The following is a 22,602-nucleotide window of genomic DNA, read 5'->3' as shown; positions in this document are numbered from 1 at the left end:
TCTTGTTTAGGTGATGATATTATTAAGATTTTGTGACTACAGCTCTCTGTCATAATGGGAGACATTAGCTCCTAGAACACATGCGGGCCTTCTGATTCATAGAATCTTTCCAGCCCTTCTTCTGACTAATTTCCTAAAGCTTAGGTGTGAGTTTCGATGTCTTAGTTGGAGGTGGGCATCCCACAGCCAGTTCTCTGCACTTTGACAAGCTATAAATATCTGTCATAGCTGTGCTCTACTGAAACAGAAGCTTCTTTGATGGGGATCATGAGCTACATATGTCTGTAGAAATAACTATAGTTACTTTGAATGTAGTTGAAAATTCTATTTGTTTAGGAAATTGGCAGCAGTAAGTTTTCTTCTTGGGTCCATAATATCACCAGTCACAGTTGGTTGACTAAGTTTATACTACCAGGTACAAAATCCTTCTTATAAGAGTGGCCTGAGGTCCAATTAGGACCAACACCCTTATTTCATCCAGCTGTCTGGATACTCAGTACTCTTCCAAGAGTTTATTTTCTTTTTTTTAAATTTAAAATTCATTTGCTGGTTTTTCTTGTAACTTGGGCTTTTGTTTTGGGATTTGTTCACCTGGTGTTAGATCATTGAATGTTTGAATTATTTGATATTTTGCTCACCCTTGGTCTTCCAGAGAAACTTGCACTGTCCAGGGGTACCAGGTTATTGCTAACGCCCCAGGAGATAAGGGATGTGGAGCATCGGTGGGATCCTGGGCTCACTAGACTGATTGACAGGGCTCTCTGGAGTGCTGTCCTCATTGAAGCAGCAGGCAGGGCCGAGTCTTCCTGCTGTGCTGGCCTGGGCAGTGATGGGGCTCGACCTTCCTGAGCACACAGTCTCCATTTCTCCCTTCAGATGGTTAGAAGGGAGTGCACTATTCCACGAGCTCTCGTTCCCAAAGCCACCCTCACCCTTTGTCAGCTCAAGGCTGGTCCACTGAAGAACCCACCACTGGGACCTCTCAGCCTCCAACCAGGTACATCAGACTAAATCTTCAGACTGAAAAGGAAGACAAACATACCAATGGGGATGAACAAACCACTCTTCAATAATAGTTAAAGAAGGGAGGAATAAGGAAACACCAAATACTACAACATCACCAAAATCAGAGGCAATGATACACATTTTCCAACAACTCTTCAGTGGTCTCGATTCTGCAGTCAAAAGGCATATGTATTAGTATACTGGGTATAGTATAGAGGGTAACGGAGCGCACACGGTAAGAAAATGGGTGAACTCACTAGGAGAAGAAGGGAGTCAGCTTGGGGGTAGCACAAAGGAGAGAGTGGGTTAGGGAACAGTGGGAACAAGGCAGACTATTATGTCAAGAGGAAAGCCTTTAATTTGTATGCTGACATTAAGGAAATAACAGAAATTAACTGATCATGATGGTGGACACCTGTAATCCCAGCACTCAGGAAGAAGCAGCGGAAGATCTCTTGAGTTCTAAGCCAGTCTTGTCTATATATAAAGTTTCAGGACAGTGGGGGCTATGTAGAGACCCTGTCTCAAAAAAAAATTATAAGACATTAAAAGTACAAAGGGCTAAGGGGAAGGTATAGAAGAGCTTTTCCTTACCCTATCAATTAGGCCACGTCTACTTGGCACCCAACTACAGTAACTTATGCCCTATATAATCATTTGAGGCCTGACCACTAGTGGCCCATGTGCCCTACTCAAACGGCCAGTCTGGAGTGTAGTTGTGCAGTGAATTGTACCTGCTAACAAAACAAGATGCCCAGATATGGGACTCACACAATTGTCCCATGAGATATGACCAAGTAATAGCCCCCATAATTTAAAATAAAAACTATTCATTCTCAACTGTGGTCTGTAACCAAATGTCTTTTTTTCTGTCTCACCTGGTCTCGCTGGACCGGTTTCTTTCCCACCCGTTGGTTCCTGCAGTCGCTTATGAAATAATCACTCAGAGGCTAATATTAGTTGTAATTGCTTGGCTGATGGCTTACGCTTATTAGTGGCTAGTTCTCACTTATAAATTAACCCATTTTTAATAATTTGTGTACTGCCACATTGCCAAGGAGTTTACCTTAGGTGTTCTGGCATCCTGTTCTGTCAGTGGCTTGCTAGCATCTCTCTTCTTGGGTAGCTGGCTCACATTTCTCCAGACCCCATACAAGCCAGGGAGTGGTGGCATACACCTTTAATCCCAGGATTCAGGAGACAGAGGCGGCTGGATCTCTGTGAGTTCAAGGCCACCCTGGGCTACACAAGAGAAAAAGAGCTCAAAGCACTGGGATTCCATGCCTTTAATCCCAGCACTAGGGAGGTGGAGACGGGAATGATATGGCTGGGCAGAGAGAGGAGTATAAGGGAGAAGAGACAGGGATTCAGTGCAGTATAGTGTAGAGTGTGGGATGTGGAGTCTTCAGGATTCGAGACAGGATCTCATCCATTTTCGGTCTGAGGTAGTGGTGAAAGTCAGTTGGCTAGCTGCTTTGCTTTCCTGATCTTCAGGTTGAACCTCAATATCTGTCTCTGGGTTCTTATTTTTCATGCTACAATAATCTAATCTGGATTGACGTTCTTGGGAAAACCATAGTGAAAACCCTGCAGACCACCTGATCATAACTGACTAGAATATCAACATTAAAGCTGAGAGCCAAAAATGTCTTGGATTATCCTAGGCCTTTAATAGCCAATTATCTAGCTTTTGAGTCTAACAATCTCATGTCTAATGAATGTCTCCCGATATATTCCTAAACTCAGCAGGCCTCAAATCCAATCAAAAGGCGAAGAATGTTGCAGTTTCGGAAACTGAGCAATCTCCCCGGCTTTGGAGCCAATGAACTTAATGAGCTCACCAAGTGATTTCTAAAAACACTGGTTTGTGAGCTTCTTTTGTTCTGTGACTACAAGAGTTCATACAGCCACTTCCGCACTGGAACAGGTCACGCATGGTGTTTTGAATCTGTTCTCAGCCAAGGTTACACATGCTTCATTCACAATACATTTTTTTTTTTAAATTTTCGAGACAGGGTTTCTACGTAGCTTTTTGGTTCCTGTCCTGGAACTAGCTCTTGTAGGCCAGGCTGGCCTCGAACTCACAGAGATCCGCCTGCCTCTGCCTCCCGAGTGCTGGGATTAAAGGCGTGGTCCACCACCGCCCGGCACACAATACATTTAAGACTTTATGTGCATGTCTGTGAATACATGGGCATGTGTGTTCAAGGTGTGTGTTATCTGTGCAAGGAGGCCACAAGAGGGCATCAGGTGCTTCTAATACTCTCTGCCCATTCCTTTGAGGCAGAGTCTCTCCTTGACCTCCTGAACTTCTTAGCTAGGCAAGAAGGCAGCAAGCTGCAGCAAGCATCCTGTCTCTGCAGGATGTTAGAAGCTAGGGTTAAGATGTGCACAGGGATCCCGACTGTGGTGGTTTGAGTTAGAAATGCCTCTGATGGGCTCAGGCATTTGAACACTTAGACACCTGCTGGTGCCACTGTTTGAGAATGTTAAGGAGGCAAGGCCTTGCTGCTGGAATTATGTCACTGGAAACAGGCCTCACCTCACCTGTGATTCTGTTTACATTTGAAGATGAGGTCTCTCAGCTTCCTGCCCCCATCTCCATACCTCTCCATCGTATGGAATCATATCCCTCTAGACCTTGCATGTCCATCAACTACCTACCCCACATACCAAATCAAAATAAAATGGTGGGCTGGAGCGATGTCTTGGCCACTAACTACTCTTGTTGCTCTTGCAGCCGACCACCTTTACCTCCAGCTCCAGAGGATCTGGCACCCTATTCTGAATCCCACATGTCCGAGATTTGCACATGGTACATACACATACATGCCGAAAGACACCTACATATTACTTAATAATCTAGTAAAAAAAAAGCAACAAATAAAAAATAAATTGGCAAAAAGTGAAACGCTACTCCTTCGATGAGCTAAGACTGTATTTGTTCTGAATAGTTGCTGGGGAACAACTTCGGATTCTTGAGTACAGATAGGTAAATAGTTTTAGCTAATCTCAAACTACCGGGCAAATTAGTACATGCCTGAATTTAGGAGATGAAGAGAGATTAGGTAGAGACTGAGACCCACAAGTTGAGAACCACTGTTCTAGACTGTATTTGTAAAAATTATAACCTTTAAAAGGACCCCTCTAAACCAGTGCTGACAGACACGTTGGTATTCCAGAAACAGCCTTAAAATTTAGGATCCTCAATCATAAATCTAGTTTTTAATTTGGCCAGGAAAGAGATAAGTAAAATAATCATGGGAGAAAAAGAATACCCATAACTTAGTAATAATCTCTTTGTTTTTGATGTATCTAGTATCATGTCCAAATATACAGGATATGAAAACAACAAAAGATCATTATCCATCTAGACCCTATAGATCGCCTACAAGGAAATAGACTTTGTTAATAGTGTTAACAGGCCCACCGCTTTGCATCCCTAATGTCCATGTTTACCTTAATAATTGCAAATAATGTTCCTTCCGCCACTATCCTCCACACAGAGGCTCTCAACATGTGGCTGGCTACCCCTTTCCTATCCTCCACACAGAGGCTCTCAACATGTGGATGGCTACCCCTTTCCACTATCCTCCACACAGATGTTCTCAACATGTGGACCATTGCAACCCCTTTGTGTGTTAAGAGACTTTCACAGGGGTTAGCTAGACCACTGAAAAACACAGATATTTACATTATAATTTATAAATTAGCAAAATTAGTTATGAAGTAGCAACAAAAATAATTTTATGGCTCGGGTCACCACAGCATGAGGGACCATAATAAAGGTCACAGTATTAGGTAAGTTGAGAACCACTGCTCTACAACATATAATCCTCTCTCACCTACAATCCCTAAGGTTAACAGGCCACAATGTTGTAAATGCACTGTGGTATGCTCTAACTGTGAAAAATCAATAATTGCTATTTTAAAAGCCAATGATGGGGATGGAGAGATGGCTTAGTGGTTAAGAGTGTCTACAGCTCTATCAGAGGACTAGCGTTCAGACTCCAGTTCCAATAGTTGGTAGCTCACAAAGAAACATGCAACTCCAACCTAAAGGGATTACATGCCCCTTTCTGGCTTTCATGAACTCACACACAGACACACACACAAACACATATGCATACAAACACACACACACATACACACACACTGAACACACAAAGTAAATTCTTCAAAAGTTGATTTGTGCACACAGATGTAGTCTCAAAAACCCAGGGTCTGAGGCAGAAGGATCACAAAATTGAGGCTGGTCTGGGTTATACAGTAGGACATTATTTCAAAATCAAAAATCAAGTCAACTTTTAAATTATACGTAGTAATCTGGCCAAAGATTTGCCTTTTGAAACTGACACAATTATTTACTATTTGGATGTTATGGACTGACTTTGAGACACAGCACAGTTAACACACACAAAAACAAAAAACAAAAAACTAAATCCTGTTCTTTCCTATAGCATTGAGATGCTGTGATGAGTGTAGTTTGCTTGCAGGCGTAAAGCATCTGTCCCACAACCTACGGTAATAGTCTACTGTTGACCATGATATTCTTTTTATTTGAAAATGGTATAAAACAGCTGTAGAAATAACAGGAAGATAGCATTTTTATCACATTATGGATATTTTTCCCCTTTACACTAGAACTTACTTCCTGCACCCATTCCTGCTTTGTCTGGAACATCTTATACTAGGATTTCTGCATCATCGAACTTTAGTGTTTAATTAAGAAGAGCTTATGGAAAGCTAATCTGAGAACGATGCCTCCCTTGCTTCCTGGACCTCTTCCTGAGCACGCTTATTTGTGTACAGATTGGAAATCGGCTCCTGCCGTCTTCCACTCCTCCATCAGTTCCCTTTGGACCTCTTCTGGTAGCTCATAGAAAACCTGAGGATCAATGTCAGGCGGGAAAGATATTCTGTCATCAGCGGAATCTTGCTCTCTGTTCTCTCCTAGTCCTTGATGAGAGGTGGTGGCAACTGTCTGCCTGGGGCTGTCTGCTGGGCGGTGTTTGGAGAAAAGTTGTTCACTCTGCAAATTTGGAAATGAATGAAAAACTGAAACAGTAGGATTTGTATTGGAAAAGTGGAATCCTTGAGACTCTCTAGGTCCTTGGCTCATGCGTTCATCTTTTAAGCGATTATCTATATAATAGGAACAATCCTTTCCACAGGGTGGGTGGGAGGTGCTGGTACTCAAGCCTGATGTTCCTGGCTCACAGGGAGACACAGCTGATACCTGCTTGCCAGTGAACATAGTATCTCTGGGGCTTAAGGAAGCAGCTTGCATTTGCTTTGAAGAAAAGAAAGACAGTACTCCTCTCGAGGCATGCAGTGCACAGCTTAAACTTCCTTTCTCTTGAAGATTTTCTCCAGATTTCACAGAGAGGATTTCTTCTTGAATGTCTGCTGGAAGTTGCTTAAAGACTTCATGGTCAACACCCTCAGGAAGTGCCGGGAGGGGAAAGTCACTCGTGTCTCTGTCTTTAGAAACACACGGAGCATCTGATGGAGACTTCCCGGCTCTTGAACTCTCAATTCTTCTACTTGGTAGACGCTCCCAGTTTGCTTCTTTTTCCTTGTAAACGTCGTCGTTGTGGGTGTCTTTAACTTTCTGGAACACAAGGAGAACAGCAGAATTTAGGAGTCTACACACCTGAAATATCACTGATGCTGATGCATCCCTGCAACTAACAACTCACAAGCAATTTCAACCTGCTCAATACCTTCAGTCTTTTGTTGCCAGGGCCAGGTAGCAGTTAGTTACACGACTGTGTCGTTTATCATGGTATTCATATTTTCCTTGCTAGTTAGCACTGAGTAGGAGACAAAATATGCATAAGGAAAGGACCTCAACAATCATGTGGTTCAACAGCCAATTCTATAAACTAAATGATACAATGATACTATTGCGTTAATACTGGGATAGTATAATAATTGTTCAGCTGTAATTGAGTGTGTGGACATCTTATGATGCATAAAACTGGAAGGGAAATTCAAATGCAAAAATTTTAAGAAAAATTGTGCAAACTTGAGAGTATTTAAGTTTTATATAAGTGTACTGTTATGCTTTAAAAAATAATATATTTGAGGGCTGGAGAGATAGCTCTGAGGTGTGTGTGTGTATGTGTGTGTGTGTGTGTATGTGTGTGTGTGTGTGTGTACACGCGTGTGTGGCGTGCAAATGGTTTTGTTTATTATGCATACATTTTCTGCCTGCATGTATCCCTGCAGGCCAGAAGAGGGCACCAAATCTCATGCTACAGGTGATTATGAGCCACTATGTAGGCTGGGACTTGAACTGGGGAGCAGCCCCTGCTTAAACCTCGGAGCTATCTCTCCAGCCCTCATTTTTTGCATTTGAATATCCCTTCCAATTTTATGCATCATAAAATGTCCACACACTCAATTACAGCTGAACAATTATTATACTATCCCAAACTTAACGCAATAGTAATTAATTTCCAGATATGTTTATATCTATAAGACAATTCACAATATTCTTATATTCCTCTAGAAAATGTGTTGACACTTCCCGAACAGAAGCGCCAGACTGCTTGTCTCTTTTATTCTGATGCTTACCCTGCCTCTTAGATTACGATATATTTCAGGCCAGCGGCCATCCTGTAATAGGAACTACAAACAGGTAGGTCGTCCAAACAGTGACACCACAAAGAATCTCCAAATTGCACTAAATACAAATGTGCAGGGCGTTTTGAGCCACAGCGGTGAAGTAAGAGTATACTCACAAAACTGCGCTTGCCGGAGTGGGCCGTGGTTGACAGGGACGATGTTAAATAGAAATCCATGGGCCCCTTCTTAGCGGCACTCAGTGCTTTCAGGTTGCAGAAGCACACACTGAGAAGAGTCAGGTGAAACGGCAGCTTCACGTTCACCATATTTCGGAAGAGTTTCATAAGGATGTCAACCAGAGGAGTCACCGCATCATAATTTCCTAAGTAGATGTTGAAGGATATAATAAGCAACTGCATCCTAATATGAATTCAAATCATAACAATATTTACATGACTTATATTAAGAAACTAAAATCTAAATTGGGGTCATTGGAAATTTGACAATATTTACTAAATGTATTCTACACAGTTATTTTAGTTTTGTACCCTTTGAAGTTGGGATATATTTTTAGTTAAGGATTTACTGAGTGAATAACTGAGAATTTACTTTTATTATCTATTAAAACGTTTTTTTAAAGTTAATGCCTGGTAAAATTAAAGTAATTTTTGAAAATCACATGAAAATACTTTTATATAGTGTGTTTCAAATTCAAAGCTTACTTTTTGAAGCGGTCAGTATGCCAATCACAGTCTTAGAAAACTAGCCCATACCTGTCCCCAGCTTCTGAATGACATGGGATGGAATCGGGCACTGACGACTCTCGCGGTTACAGTGTTTCGGAGAATACCGACGGATGACTAATCTTATAGTATGAGGCTTCCTTCCATCATGGCACACTCTAAAAATATAAATGGAAAACCAGAATTATAGCATGTATTAACATGTCTTTAAGATGATGGAACTCTTCTTTATTGAAGTGTTGGACCGCACTTGGGTGTTGACCGAGAAGTCTTTAAGCAACTTCCAGCAGACATTCCTCCCTGGAATCCTTCCTGGAAAATCTGGAGAAAATCTTCAAGGGAAAGGAAGTTTAAGCTGTGCACTGCATGCCTCGAGAGGAGTACTGTCTTTCTTTTCTTCAAAGCAAATGCAAGCTGCTTCCTTAAGCCCCAGAGATACTATGTTCACTGGCAAGCAGGTATCAGCTGTGTCTCCCTGTGAGCCAGGAACATCAGGCTTGAGTACCAGCAACTTTAGTAAGTGTAAGTACCATAGGAAATGGTACATAATAAGTAATAGATGTTCAAGAACACCCAAATAAGTATCTCAAAGTCAACGCAGAAAAGCTCTGACATTTAAAATGGGAGAGTCACTCAGAATTAAGTGCTGTCAGAAATGGAGTGAACTATTATTTTATAGTCCAAAACTAGTTTAAAACAAACACATTAAATCAATAAGAATGTTTGCCAGCTATAGATCCAATAGAGGACAAATAACCAAAGTATATAAAGAACTTAAAAACCAAAACATCAAGAAAACAACCTCACTAATAGATATATCATCTCTGCTCCCTAACTGCAACCGACAGAATGGGCCACCTTCTACTCCGGTCTCCATGTCTCCACACTTGGGAGGACTGTTTCCCTCCCTTAAGACAAGAAGCAAAATTAAATGTTTCTTCTTAAGAAAAAAAAGTTTCAATAGCCTTGGCAATCAAGGAAAAGTAAATTAAAACTCCTTTGCCATTTCATCTTACCTCACTGAGGATGGCTATAATTAAGATAAATTAAATTCTATTATAACTCCATCACAAAAACAAGGTGCTGCAGTGTGGTGTTGGGTGGCACTGGCAAGCAGAGGCATGGACAGATGCTAAACACCTGGTGTCTCAGAGGTCTGGAGTACCCGCTCTCTTTATGACTGAGTTTGCAAGGCTGAGAATTTATAACAGCACATACTTCCTGTGGTTTTTCTATGCAGGGCCGTTCTGCACAGCCACACACTTCAGAGTCCGTATAAGCTGAGGTGAAGTGATGACCCAGTTTCGGCAGCACTCTCCCCAGAAAAGAATGAGTCACACCCCTGGAGCTGAGTCATGCACATCCAACAGTGAGCTGCATGGCTCTGCTCCAGACATGAGGCGAGCTGCGTGTGACAGCAAAACAGAAGGCCACTTCAGATCGCCTGCTTTCTGATACAAGCACCAAGTTCTTTCTGCATACAACTACTTTTCGTTGGATCATTCCAGAAGCACACGTGTTCTAAACCAATTTTAGAGACTCCTATCGACATGATGTAATGGGAGATTAATACTCCCTTGTGAGAAAAGAGAAGCGTGCATTTCAAAGATAACAAGAAGAGCCGGGAAACATTTCTTCCTCAGCTTACATTACCTTTCTTTTTCTTTTTTCCTGTATACTTAGATCCCAGTTGACACATTACTGTTAACTCTCAGGCCAGAGTCTCTGAACACACATCAAGATTGAGTCTTCCAGGCACCCCCACATTTAGCCACCCCTTCCTTTGACTCGAGCGGTCCAGCAGTCTGAGACAGGGGGAGGGAGGTTTCTTCTGCTTTCTCTAGCACTGCCATTTCAGCGTCTTCCTGTTCTGAGCCATCATGAACCTGAGGCCCATCCCTACATAAGGACAGTTAGAGCTGTGGCAGAATTACTCTTTCCTGCATTTTCCTCTTTCAACTGAAAAGCAAGGGATAGGAGCAGAGGCTGTGAATAGTTACGGGGAGGTTTTAAATGTCCTTCTCACCTCAAGACTGCAAACCTAGGAATTTAGAAACACCTAAGAAACCATTCAGGTAAGTATTTTGGCTTAAGATCAACATGACCTTCATGTTGTTGAGTGAAGACTAAAGGAAGTAGGTAATTGTAATTCCGAAAGCTGATGAGAAAAAGCTAATGACAAACCACCTTCCCGAACACAGTTTACCTGTAAAACCCAACACAGAAGATGAGGTAGACTTTGCCATGTGGAGCATACAGGATGAATATAAAGGATGGCAGGCCAAATGAAAAGTACCTGTTCAAAAGGCTGGAGAGTAGTTCTTCAATCTTGGTTTTAGCTTCAGCTTCTGAGGAACACTTTTTAAATGTATCTTCTTCACTAAAGGACTGCCAAAGGACAAACGAGTATACATTAATAGAAACTCAAACACAGTGCTTGTGCCAAATAAATACTCAACACATCCTTAACACCTTATCTTAATGCATAGTTCAATATGTGGTTCTTTTCCATTAACTCTTTAAAAAGATTTATTTATTTATGATGTATACAGAGTTATTCCTGCAAGTATGCCTACATGCCAGAAGAGGGCACCAGATTGCATTACAGAAAGTTGTGAGCCACCATATGGTTGCGGGGAATTGAACTCTGGACCTCTGAGCCATCTCTCCAGCCCCCTTCATTAACTCTTGGTGTGTGCAGTTATTGTGCACAAGTCAGGAAACTTAAAGGTACAAGGGCCAACTCCCTCCAGTCTCTTTATATGTCTATGGCAAGGCTCCTATGGCCCTAAAACTTTAATCTAAGTCTATACTGGGTAAGTTATTTAACCTTTGGAAGGTACAGTACCGAGGAAAAGAGAAAGCAAGGCAGGCAGGCAGGATGATATAAATAAATGGCAGTCTATCTCTGAGGTTTATGATGAAAATTAAATGCACTAAATATGTGGAGCATGGGGGCTGAAGAGATGGCTTAGTGGTTAAGAGCATTGCCTGTTCTTCCAAAGGTCCTGAGTTCAATTCCCAGCAACCACATGGTGGCTCACAACCATCTGTAATGAGGTCTGGTGCCCTCTTCTGGCCTGCAGACATACATGCAAACAGACTATTGTATACATAATAAATAAATAAATAAATATATTTTTAAAAATGGGATCATGTTCTAAAGTACCTGGCACATACGAGGGAAAAAAAAAACCACACTAATTGAATAATTTAACCTTCCCCATTTCCCAAATCACTGGACTGTTCTGAAAACAGAGATGATTTAAAAGAGTAAAATGTTTCTTCATATGTTTGTGTGTGTGTGTGTGTGTGTGTGTGTGCGTGTCTGGATTTGAGGACACTAGTAAAAAGAAAATAGATAACTTGATTTAAAACTACTAACAGACTCCAGGCGGTGGTGGCGCACGCCTTTAATCCCAGCACTAGGAAGGCAGAAGCAGGTGGAGCTCTATGAGTTCGAGGCCAGCCTGGTTTACAGAGTGATTTCCAGGACAGGCTCCAAAGCTATCTAATTCGCCTTCTTATGGGGAAGCGATCGCGTACAAGCAGCAACGCAAATGAGAGCAGTGAATACTGCAGCCTGCAGACATCTTTATCTCAAATGGCACCAGAGCCAGTACCCCATAATGAACGCCACGCTCACATACCTGAGGGGGGCCTGAGGGTGTGACAGGGGAACTGTCCTCTCCAAAACTGAGCTTCTGGATGCGCTGAGCAGCTGAGATTCCTAATTCCATCTCTAACGTTTTGATTGGAAAGGTCTGGAGATCATGCACACTATTGATTCCCAGCACTTCAAGACGTTTGGCAGTTTTATAGCCAATACCTGAACAACCGAAATGTGTCGTGTTACAACAGCGCTGCTTCTGAAAAGAAAGCTACTCTAATCACTAAAAATGTTTCCACCATATAAGTTCTTACTACTTTACTAAGATCAAACCCCATTACAAAATATATTGATTTTCTTCCACCTAGGACTCGTGAGTTCCACAAACTTCTTTGAAGCCCTTCTAATATCAAGTACTGTCTAAGAGACAGCCAGTGTGTCCTGTCTGGATAAAACATACTTTGATAACCTGTGATGTGATAGTGTGGAAAACTCAAAAATAAGTTGTAATTCACATACGCAAAGAAGCAATTAGAAGTGCCAAGCACCTTCCTAAAGGCACACCACACACAAACACACAATCATGCTTAGTAGGATTTGCCATCCAGAACAAACTGAAAGGAGAAAAGAACCAAGCAAAACCTTTGCTGCTAACCAAACTCCATTAAATTAGTCATATTTTATGCATAAGAGAACTAAGCTATGAAATGTTTTTTTCTACACGTCATCTGAAAATAATACTCCTGCAGTTACCTGGCCTCCCTGCACAGTCACAGCAGAAAGCTGCAGGAAGCAGGCATGTGGGGGGATTGTTACAACGGAGGGACAGCTCACTTTCCAGCACTTAAAGACTGACGGTTAGAGTCCACGCAAAGGTAAGAGACGGCGGAAAACACCCATGAGGCAGGGGTGGAGGCTCAGCTGGCAGAGTGCTTAGCGAGTTTCCAGGAAGGCCTGGGTTTTATCTCCAGCACTGCCTGAAGCTGGTTGTAGAACTCAGGATGTGGGGTGGGAGGGTCAGTAATTCAAGGCCATCCTCCAACCTGGCTGCAGCAAGTTCCAGGCCAGCCTAGGCTACACAATACATTAACTAAAAACTCAATCCAAGCAAGAATGTTTTATCTGAGTATAGAGATCTCAACTGATTACAATCTAACACAGTTCTTCAAAACAAAGACTCAAAGCTTCCAGTTATACTGTACTGAAGAAAGTAAGCCAAGCCAGAAAACAAATTAAATCACACCAACATTTGTCTAAAAAGGGAAGTTGCACCATTTAATTGGTGACGTTTTCTGTCGTCTCATTTTCCCACATTTCTAAATCCCTACAAGAATGACCTTTAACATCCTTATAACATTTGGTAGGCTACCTTTCCATGACTACCAAAGGTCACTTGTCTTTAAATGAGGACCTCAGGGACCTGAAGACCATTCAGTCAGTAAAGCGCTTGCCGCTCAAACACTAGGACCTCGGTTCACACCACAACGTCCACAGAAAATGTCAGGAGCTCTGGTGCAGACCCATGACCCCAGAAGTTGGAAGGTGGACAGCAGGATCTCACCAATCCACAAGCTCAGGTTCAGTGAGAGACACTGTCCCAAAAATATGAAGTGATGGCAAACATACTCAAGGTTCCCCTCTCGGTACACACGCGCACACCAAAATACTGTTTAAATGAAAAGCTTAGCCTAGAAGCTTTGGGAAATTCACTGCGGCATTAATATTTTAAACAAGGTCCACAAAGAGATATTGTGGAATATTTTTTTATACTGTGTGACGATATGTCACTGTGATTGGTTTAATAAAAAGCTAAACAGCCAATAGCTAGGCAGATAGGCAGGACTTCCAGGCAGAGAGAGGCACTGGAGATGAATCTCGGCTTGTGGAGATGCCGGGGAGTCAGATGTACAGAATGGAGAGGTAAAGAACCATTACCAAGAGAATGTTCATTAACAGAACCAGGTTAATCTAAGTTATAAGAGCTGGTTGGAAACAAGCCTAAGCTAAGGCTGAGCTTTCATAATTAATAATAAGTCTCCATGTCATTATTTGGGGACTGGTGGTCCAAAGAAAGTCTGATGAGAAAGACCTATTACAAAGTGACGTTGTAAACAATAAACTCCGTTCCCTGTGAAATGTGTAGAGAGACTGTAAGTGTAGGCAGAACCATATGGCTCCAGGGTACCACTCAGAACTGTGTGTGGAAAAGTACTTTCGCATATATCTTCACACATATTTTCCCAGTTTTTTGTTTTGCTTTGTTTTGTTTTGTTTTCTCCAAAAGTCAAGTGTGTGCCTCTAGGAACTAAATGCATACTTAAAGAAATTATAGCAACGCCGATACACAATCCTCAAGTGCTTTCATCTTACCGGGTATTTCCTTTATGTGGTTCAAACTGTGAATGAGATCTTGACAGCTTTCAGGCAATAAGACTGTTTGCTGATTTGGTTTAAACACACCGGAAACTAACTTGGCCAGTAGCTTATTGGGAGCCACTCCAGCGCAGCCAGTGAGCTCCAGCTGGCTATACATGGCTTCACGCATCTCTGCCGCAATCTGTGATCCCACCGCCAGTCTCACGTGGGTGATGTTATGCAGGTTTACAGCTATAAGGACAATGTTATTACCATAAAACAGTCATTCTCTTTTCCACAAAAAGTTTTAAACGAGCCCAGGATTTTGTTTGTGTCCACCCCTCCCCCACCACACTCCTACCTGTTTCTTTAGTTCTTCATAGCTTTCTATAAAGTGATCAAATACCTAGGGTCTATGATAATGAGCACATGCTTGAAGTGCTTAATCACTAACAGACTCTGAAAACACAGCTCCTAAGAAGTTCCAGTTGAGGTGGCATGCATAAAGCTTCACATTTACCAATAAATAAGTAGAAATAAGAATATATTCATACACTACCTAAACACCTTAATGAAACCATTTCTGACTGGCTCATAGCTTAGGAGATCTGCTTAGGGCACTGTGGAGAATATAAAGAAATACATTTTCTTTGGTGTGGAATGATAGAGTTTTATGGACCCATCTTTACCCTTAGGAAGTGTTAACAGAGCCTGCAACTCCCAAATGGCTCACCAGTCAGCCTAGCTCAGAGCAAGCACAGAGTCCACAGAGGCAAGATAAAATAAACGTGCCACAATGAAAACTGGCTTGTCTGTGACAGACAAGACTGCCCACATCATGATTCTGCCAACTGATAAACTCGTTTGAAAGAAACTGGTTTTAAAACTATGTAGAGCCAGGCACTTGGGAGGCAGAGGCAAGCTGATCTCTGAGTTCAGAGCTATCCTGGTCAACAAAGCAGTTCCAGGCCAGCAGGCTACATAGTGAGATTCATTTCAATAAAGAACTTACATAGAAGAAGAAAAGGTCACAACGACTTAGGCACCTTTCATATGAAATATAAAATCTAGCTCTCTATACACTGATGCATTTGTTCTCAACAATAAAGGTCTGTGTCAGCTTTAAAAGCTGTACAGAGAGGGGACTGGAAAGGGTATGTAAAATAAAAACAAAATAGTTTTTAAAAAATCAAATTGTAAAAAAAAGAGCCATTTTGATTTTAAAATATTGACTGAAATCAAATATTCTGGAAATGTTTTTGTTTCATTGTTGAGTAAAAATGTCCTGATTCTTTTGAATGAAACCGGGGCGGGGGGGGGGGCTGCACAAAGATCTATCTGGAATCTTTCTTGCTTTCCACCTTGGTGACTGACCAAAGAACACAGGTACAAAAGACACAGGAGAAACTTCTGGTCTCCTCGAAACAGTGGTTCTACCCATTTCTCCTCTGGGACTGTATGGGTGCTCCACACAGGCATAACAAAGGTGTATGCTGAGAAGCAGGACCAGCTAGGGCAGGCCACTCTTACACGAAGGGCTTGTCTGCCACATGAATTCTCCCGCAGCCATGGGTGTCCAGAAGCCCAGGCAGATGTTCACGGGTATCACTGCAACTTATTTACAGATGCGAGTGTCCCAGGAAAAGCATCGTCCTCCACACCTTGGAATGTGAAGATGGGTCCTGCTAGCAGCTGCTAATGGTCACTGGAACTGATTAACCTGAAGCCTAGAGAGGTCACCCGCACATGGCAAGATTGGTCTGTGACTAGAGAAAAACCTGGACAAGATTCAGCTAGGATCCAACAGGGGACTCTTAGTGCCTCAGAGGAACAGGAGGGATCAAGGAAAATATACATCAACAGCACATTTAACCTATCTCAAAATTCAGGAGAATTAAAAATGATTAAAAAAACAAAAAGATAATAAGCCAACTTCTGTAACTTAGGATGACCTACAGAGGTAGGGTTCTTAGACCCAGATGGGAAAGAATGGGACGATAACTCCCTCAGAGACACAGAAGCTACTTGCGGCACATCCCTACATAACACTGAACGATCCTCAATCCTCAACGTGGACCAGCAAGACCTCATTTTGGGCGCCTTAGACACTAAACATGACTCTACCGCACTAAGCATGCATCTGCCTCCAAAAAAGCCATACTCGATCAGCAACCTCTCCGACTATGGGATATGTGTACTTACCACCGGTCACTGACGCGAGTGGGAAGCACTCACCCTGGTTATTGTAAACATGGCCTGACACAGTCACGGACGGAATCTCATCTCTTGGAAGCTGCTGGAGTCTTTTCTCAACCGTTTCCGTTAGATCCACAAAATTTTCATCAAATCCAAGTCTCTCAACGACTGGACTAAATTCCTCCAACAATTCTAAATTGAAATAATATTGGAGAACAGATATAATTAAGTTACAACTAGCATAGAATTCACTATTAAAGATTAAAATACCAAATACAGCATATAAAAATGTGTATTCCATATGTATGATACATATGTAAAACAGCTTTACATCCTTTTAATTTTTTACTTAAATTTTTACTTTATATATATGTATGTTTTGCCCGCATGTACATTTGCGTACCATGTTTATGCCTGGTACCTGCAGAGGCCAGAGGCGGGCATTGGATCTTGTAGGACTAGAGTTATAGATGGTTGTGAGCCCCTATGTGGATGCCAAGAATTGAACCCAAATCCTCTGGAACAAGCATCCAGTGTTCTTAACTGCTAAGCCATCTTACCAGCCCAGCTCCACAGCCTTTGACAACATCCTCAGTTAACAGACTTTTAGGTAGAGGCAATATTCAAAGAAAAAAAATCCAGAAATAATATTCCCAAGATACTCACAGTAATACATCTAATTCAATCTTCCATATCTGTAACTTTTTTTAAAATCTGTAGTATACTTTTAAAAAAAAAAATCCATGCAGCCGGGCGATGGTGGCGCACGCCTTTAATCCCAGCACTCGGGAGGCAGAGACAGGCAGATCTCTGTGAGTTCGAGACCAGCCTGGTCTACAGAGCTAGTTCCAGGACAGGCTCCAAAGCCACAGAGAAACCCTGTCTCGAAAAAAAAAAAAATCCATGCTCAGAGGTAGTTAAAATCTTTAAGTGGATGTCAAGGAATAAATTTAATCTTAGAAAAGTATAACCAGGTATTTTAGCTATATTTTTCACAAGCATTTGCAATAGGCAAAAAATAACATTTGAAACTTATTTTGAAAATACACTACAACGAAGTAGTTTGATGAATCCTATCCTCAGGATGAAGGCGCTGAAGTGGCAGAACCTTCCAGGATTCAAATGCCGAGCATCAAGGAAAGATTTAGCCATTAAAATGTTGGTTAAACTGACCTGACCCAAAGGTCAGAATTCAAAAGGACTATAAATTCTGAAATGAGACTTAAAACTAATCAGTAATTACAACTGTTTCTATCTAGATGTGGAAAGTACAGTAGTTCCTTGGCATACATATATGCCAGATATAATTTTTAAAGTTTGGACAGCAGAAGACACTAATGTTGACCTTTGGCACATACTCACACGTACATGTACACACACATAAACTTCACATATACAAAATATCTTTCTTCACAGTATTTATTTTCATTTTAGATTTTAAAACTCCATTTACATAATTTCTGTTACTTACATAAATCGTATTCATGACCAAATTTAAATTATACTCAACTATTCATTTTCTCCACAACTATAACAGTGAAAGCCACCTTCTTACATAATTAAAATTTTGTATTAAATTTAATTGCTTGAGGGCACATGAAGCTACCTTTTGATATAATTACAATTTTTTATTACTTTTATTCATTTGGCAGGGGCAGAGGGGCACATGCTATAATATGTGTGGAGGTCAGAGGGCATCTTGTCGAAATCAGGTCTCTCCTTCTGCCACGTGGGTGCCAGGGATGGAACTCCAGTTGACAGGCCTAAAGTTGATTTTTGCAGTGAAAAAGGCCTTTTTAAAGTGTTAGGAAAAAAGGAACTAGCTATATGGCCACTTTATTAGCAATATTTGTATAAAGAATAATCACCCTACATGCTAAAATATTCAGTGACTAATTTGTACCTGTGACCTTATATGACATCTCTCTGTAGCGGCTCAAATCTTCTCCATTCACGAGGACCAGCTGGGGACACTTTTCTTTTGCATCTCTGACACTCATAAGCTTCTTAACTCCAAGTTTCCTGGCTTCATAGTTGCAAGTAACCACCAAGTATTTCTGCTGAACACCTATGAAAAACAAGCATCACCCGAGGAAACTAAATAGACTTTAGTCTTCAAACTACAGTTTCCTAGTTTCACGCTGTGACAGTGTAGGTGGGAACTGTCTGCTGCTATAGTGGTTAGCAGCAATGAGGCTCAAGCCCACAGCCTTGTGCACACACGCATGCTGGTCAAGCACTCCACCACCCACCACTATGTTCCAGCTTTTGGGGCTTTGCCACTTCCCCACCTCCACAGTGGCCTGAACTCCCCATGTAACCCAAGCTGCCCTTTAACTTGAAATCGTCCTCTGCCTCCCTTTGCAAGTGCTAGGGTTACAGAATTGTACCACCCTGCCCGGCTCGTGATGGGTTTTGACAAGAACAAAAAGACATATGAGCTAAGAAAAACAAACTCGCTGGGTAGTGGTGGTGCGCATGCCTTGAATCCCAGTACTCAGGAGGCAGAGGCAGGTGAATCTCCGTGAGTTCAAGGACAGCCAGGACTGTAACACAGAGCTATCTCTCACTTGCAAATCATAAAATACCAATCTTGTTCTCACATATCTTGACTTTTATCTTTAGTTTTTTTCTAATTGGAGAAGAAAGAAATTATATTAAGAAAACAATAACTGTAGCAGAAATCACATATAAGAATGTGGGCAGTTACTCAGAAACAAAAGGGAAGCTGTGTTTCTCAAATCTGAATTATTGTTACATCAATATACTCTAAGGAATTTTCAGAAATAACACATAAATGAAATCATTCAAGGATTCTTTCCAGACAACTCAAAGCCCAATTAATTTATAGTGTCATATAATATTCTTGGGTATGCTTACCAAACAATAAGCCCAATGAAAATAACAAATAACAATTAAATACTGGTTGCTGCTAGAAAAACTCATTTATCTTCTAAGCAAACTGCCAATGAATATAAGGAATATTCTGAGAGCCAAACTACAGCCATCATGAGAGATCTTGTCCCATTAAGTACCTGAGCAATGAACTATAGATAGCTCCTAATAATTTGTAGCTATGCCATGAGGAATTACTTTAGGTTTCCTTTTAAAATTGACGGTATGACCACCCAGAGAATACACTGTTGAAAACTGCCAGGTATTTAAGATTGCTAGAATTATTTGCTTTTCTCTTTTTACACAAGTTGATTGCTTCATGCTGCTGTGAGTCATACCCACCTGTAATAAGTAGAATGAACATATCGAAAAGAAATAAATCTATATCCATTCTTTCTTCCCATTTTTAAATCTGACATTTTAAGACAAATCAAAATTAGTTTTGCAGATATGTTTTTCATCTGTCTGACAATGCCTGACAGTCTCAGTGAGCTATATGAAAGAGGCTGGACCGGCGAACTCCTTAGCTAAAAGGACTCCCCACAGCATGTCTTGGCCATTTATAAATAAAAGCTGACCGCGTACTGACACTCCTCCACTGTATCTACATCTTAACCACAGTACCTCTTAGAACAAAGGAACTACTAGGCATCTTGTGCTCACTAGAAATGATTACAGAAGGAAAAAAAAAAGAACTGATCCCCTAACTGAAATCCTTGACTTGGGAAAGTTTAAAGACTTAGCCTTGTCTTAGAGAACTCAAACCCAGTCGTCCCTTTGATCTTCAGGGAATCCATGGGATGGATGGTAACTTAAAAAAACTGAACCAGGCACAAGATGAAAGGAGCAAGGAAACAAACTCTGCCCTTTATGCTTATGCTAAAATATCCTCCCTATAGGCATGAGAGAATGCTGTTTCCTTACTTAAGGTACATGCCTACAGAAGTGAGCTACTACGTCTACTAAGAGCTGATTCTGGTAGAAACCAGAATATGTGCTACCTATGCTAATGTCAGGCTTATTAAAGGGCCGAGACTTGGTACATTCATTCTTGGTAGCAAAGCCAATATGGCTGCCAACAAAGTTCGCAAAAATGGACTCCAAGAACTGTCTTAAGATGGTTAATAAATCAGAAAAATAAATCATACTTGAGCTAATTTTATCATCACTCAACAAAGATACGATCAATGTGAATTACCTAAAGGTTTGTCCTTTAATTCTGGATTGGAGATCATTTCTACTTGGGCATAGAAGCAATCCAGATCCATGTGTACTATGACTCTGGCTGAGGAGATCCGTGTTGGTACCCCTTGATCGAAAACCGCTGCACAATACACAGAGGGAAACAAATACATTCAGGGTGCTTATAACCAGTGCGCAACTAACACATCCTTAACACGTTTTAGCTGGGGAAGAAGGTACAGTGGTTTCTTTCACCCTTGGATTTTATGATGGGTCAAATGCCAATTCTTTTGTATCTATAAATCATACAGACATGAAACACCATCAACAAAACGTTCTTCAGTCCTGTCTCCAGGTACTACAGTTTTCCCCCCTCAGAGTCGTTCCTTGCAGGGGGAAATTCATGATCAATAACGAGGGGCTAGAACTATCGTTAAGTTTTTGTTTTTGTTTTTAGAAAGTTTTAAGCAGTAGAGGAAAAGACATTGTAGCAATGTTATTTTCAACCAACTGGAGAATTACTTAAAGAGGCGTGTTAAAAAAAAAAATCAAACCGGCACAACATAACCTGTGGGTTCCAGGACACTAAATTTAGTTCCCATGAGAGTAAGATTTCCTGTTCTGAAGTCCCCTGTGCCTAGAACAGTGCCTGAGGCGTAACAGACAACAAATAACTAATCACTGAGTTGAAAAACTAAGCATCTTATTTTAAAATCTAGGGTCAGGGCTGCACCTGAAGCCCCAGGACCAGTGACTAAATAGTAGTTTATGAGTTTATGTTATGGGTAGTAAAGGAGGCAACAGGGGCGATTCTCTTCAGTTACGAACAAAGCAGCCTAAATGCAACCGGGGGCTAGGAAAAGCACCTTTGTAGGAAAACTGGCAAATTCTGAATATAGTGTGTCCTTCTGTAAATGGGCACTAGTTGTGTACTGACTTTAATTTTGACATTTTGATAAATGTACCAAGGAGATATTAGAGATATTGATATTAGAGATATAACATGTACGCCACAACTTCTCTGTTCTCTGGGGATGGGGGTGTCAGAGAACGGAAATCCAGCGCTGGACTTGGCGCCACAAGGCCGAACCGCAGGCTGGGGTGGAAGTGGGTCCCCAAGGGACTCCAGACCGTTTTGCTAGATCAGGGGCCAGCCTTTCCTACCTGGACTGAGGCCAGGTCTCTACGCCTAAGTGGACAAGGTCCTCCTCGTCTCCGACTTGGAGCCGCCGGAAGCATCAGGGGTCCCCTCGGGAGAACAGGTGCACCCCACCCATGTGTGCAGGAATGCAGGGTCGCCCAAGCGTGCAGGAGCCGGCGCGGACTGCCCGTACTCGCCAGGCCCGAGCGGGACCGGGAGGCCGCGCCCCAACGACCGCCCCGGGCGCCCGCCCTTCCCCTCCAGCCTTCCCTTCCTTTCCCGCCATCACCGGGGAGGCGCACACCCCGCGAGCTGCCCGCCGCCCCCGCGTCCAAGGGCTCCATTGCGCGAGTAGCGACCTCTTCCTCCGCGGGACCGCCTTCCTCCTCGGCCTCCACCCCCATCTTCAGCAGGGGCCAACCGCAGAGCAGCTCCTAGGTCTCCTAGGAAACCAGGGCCCAGCCTCCGGCCTCACGCCTGCGCACTCGAGCGGAACGGCCTGAGTGGCAGAGAGCGGGAGAAAGGGCGGAGCGCTGCATCGCGGTTGAGGTGGTTAAAGTGGGCGAGGGAGAATCCAAACGACCTTTTCTTTTTCTTTCTCCGCACCTCTTCTCACTAATATTTTTAATTTTTTTATTAACGCGTATGTGAGACCATATGCTATGTGAGGGCAAGTGCCCGGAAAAGAGCGTTGGAGCCCCTAGAACTGGAGTTAACCGGTGGTTATGAGCCCCTTGTTTCTGGGATCCTGGGTTCTGTGGAAGAGCAGCAAGTACTCCCACTTCCGAAACATTTCTTTATCTCCATTCTTTTTCTTTTATTGATTCAGTTCTCCCTGAAGTCTTCAGTGTTGGGCTCATACCAAAATTTTTAACTTTTAAAGTATATTCTCTATCTGATGA

General features: G+C 42.1%; 1 protein-coding gene across 4 annotated transcripts; it reads right to left on the bottom strand.

Annotated features, from left to right (window-relative positions):
* Positions 1-3,927: 3,927 nt before the first annotated feature.
* On the bottom strand, positions 3,928-22,181 carry Poli (DNA polymerase iota). Of its 4 annotated transcripts, none has more exons than XM_075968340.1 (10): positions 22,005-22,181; positions 20,576-20,701; positions 18,386-18,550; positions 16,522-16,674; positions 14,302-14,538; positions 11,972-12,150; positions 10,618-10,709; positions 8,352-8,479; positions 7,755-7,960; positions 3,928-6,619 (listed from the first exon to the last, which is right to left on the bottom strand). In XM_075968340.1, exons 1-10 carry the CDS (start codon positions 22,102-22,104, stop codon positions 5,804-5,806), a joined length of 2,202 nt encoding a protein of 733 aa, XP_075824455.1. In that variant the 5' UTR covers positions 22,105-22,181; the 3' UTR covers positions 3,928-5,803. The 4 variants fall into 4 exon arrangements, with proteins under 4 accessions (XP_075824455.1, XP_075824458.1, XP_075824454.1 ...); XM_075968343.1 differs by lacking the exon at positions 22,005-22,181 and adding an exon at positions 21,724-21,919 and having other exon boundaries at positions 5,533-6,619; XM_075968339.1 differs by having other exon boundaries at positions 5,540-6,619; positions 16,489-16,674; positions 22,005-22,104.
* Positions 22,182-22,602: the final 421 nt, after the last annotated feature.

Source organism: Microtus pennsylvanicus, chromosome 4 (assembly GCF_037038515.1).
Source record: "Microtus pennsylvanicus isolate mMicPen1 chromosome 4, mMicPen1.hap1, whole genome shotgun sequence".
Taxonomy (NCBI): domain Eukaryota; kingdom Metazoa; phylum Chordata; class Mammalia; order Rodentia; family Cricetidae; genus Microtus; species Microtus pennsylvanicus.
Note: the sequence above shows the minus strand (reverse complement) of the source record. Positions and strands in the feature narration are given on the sequence as shown.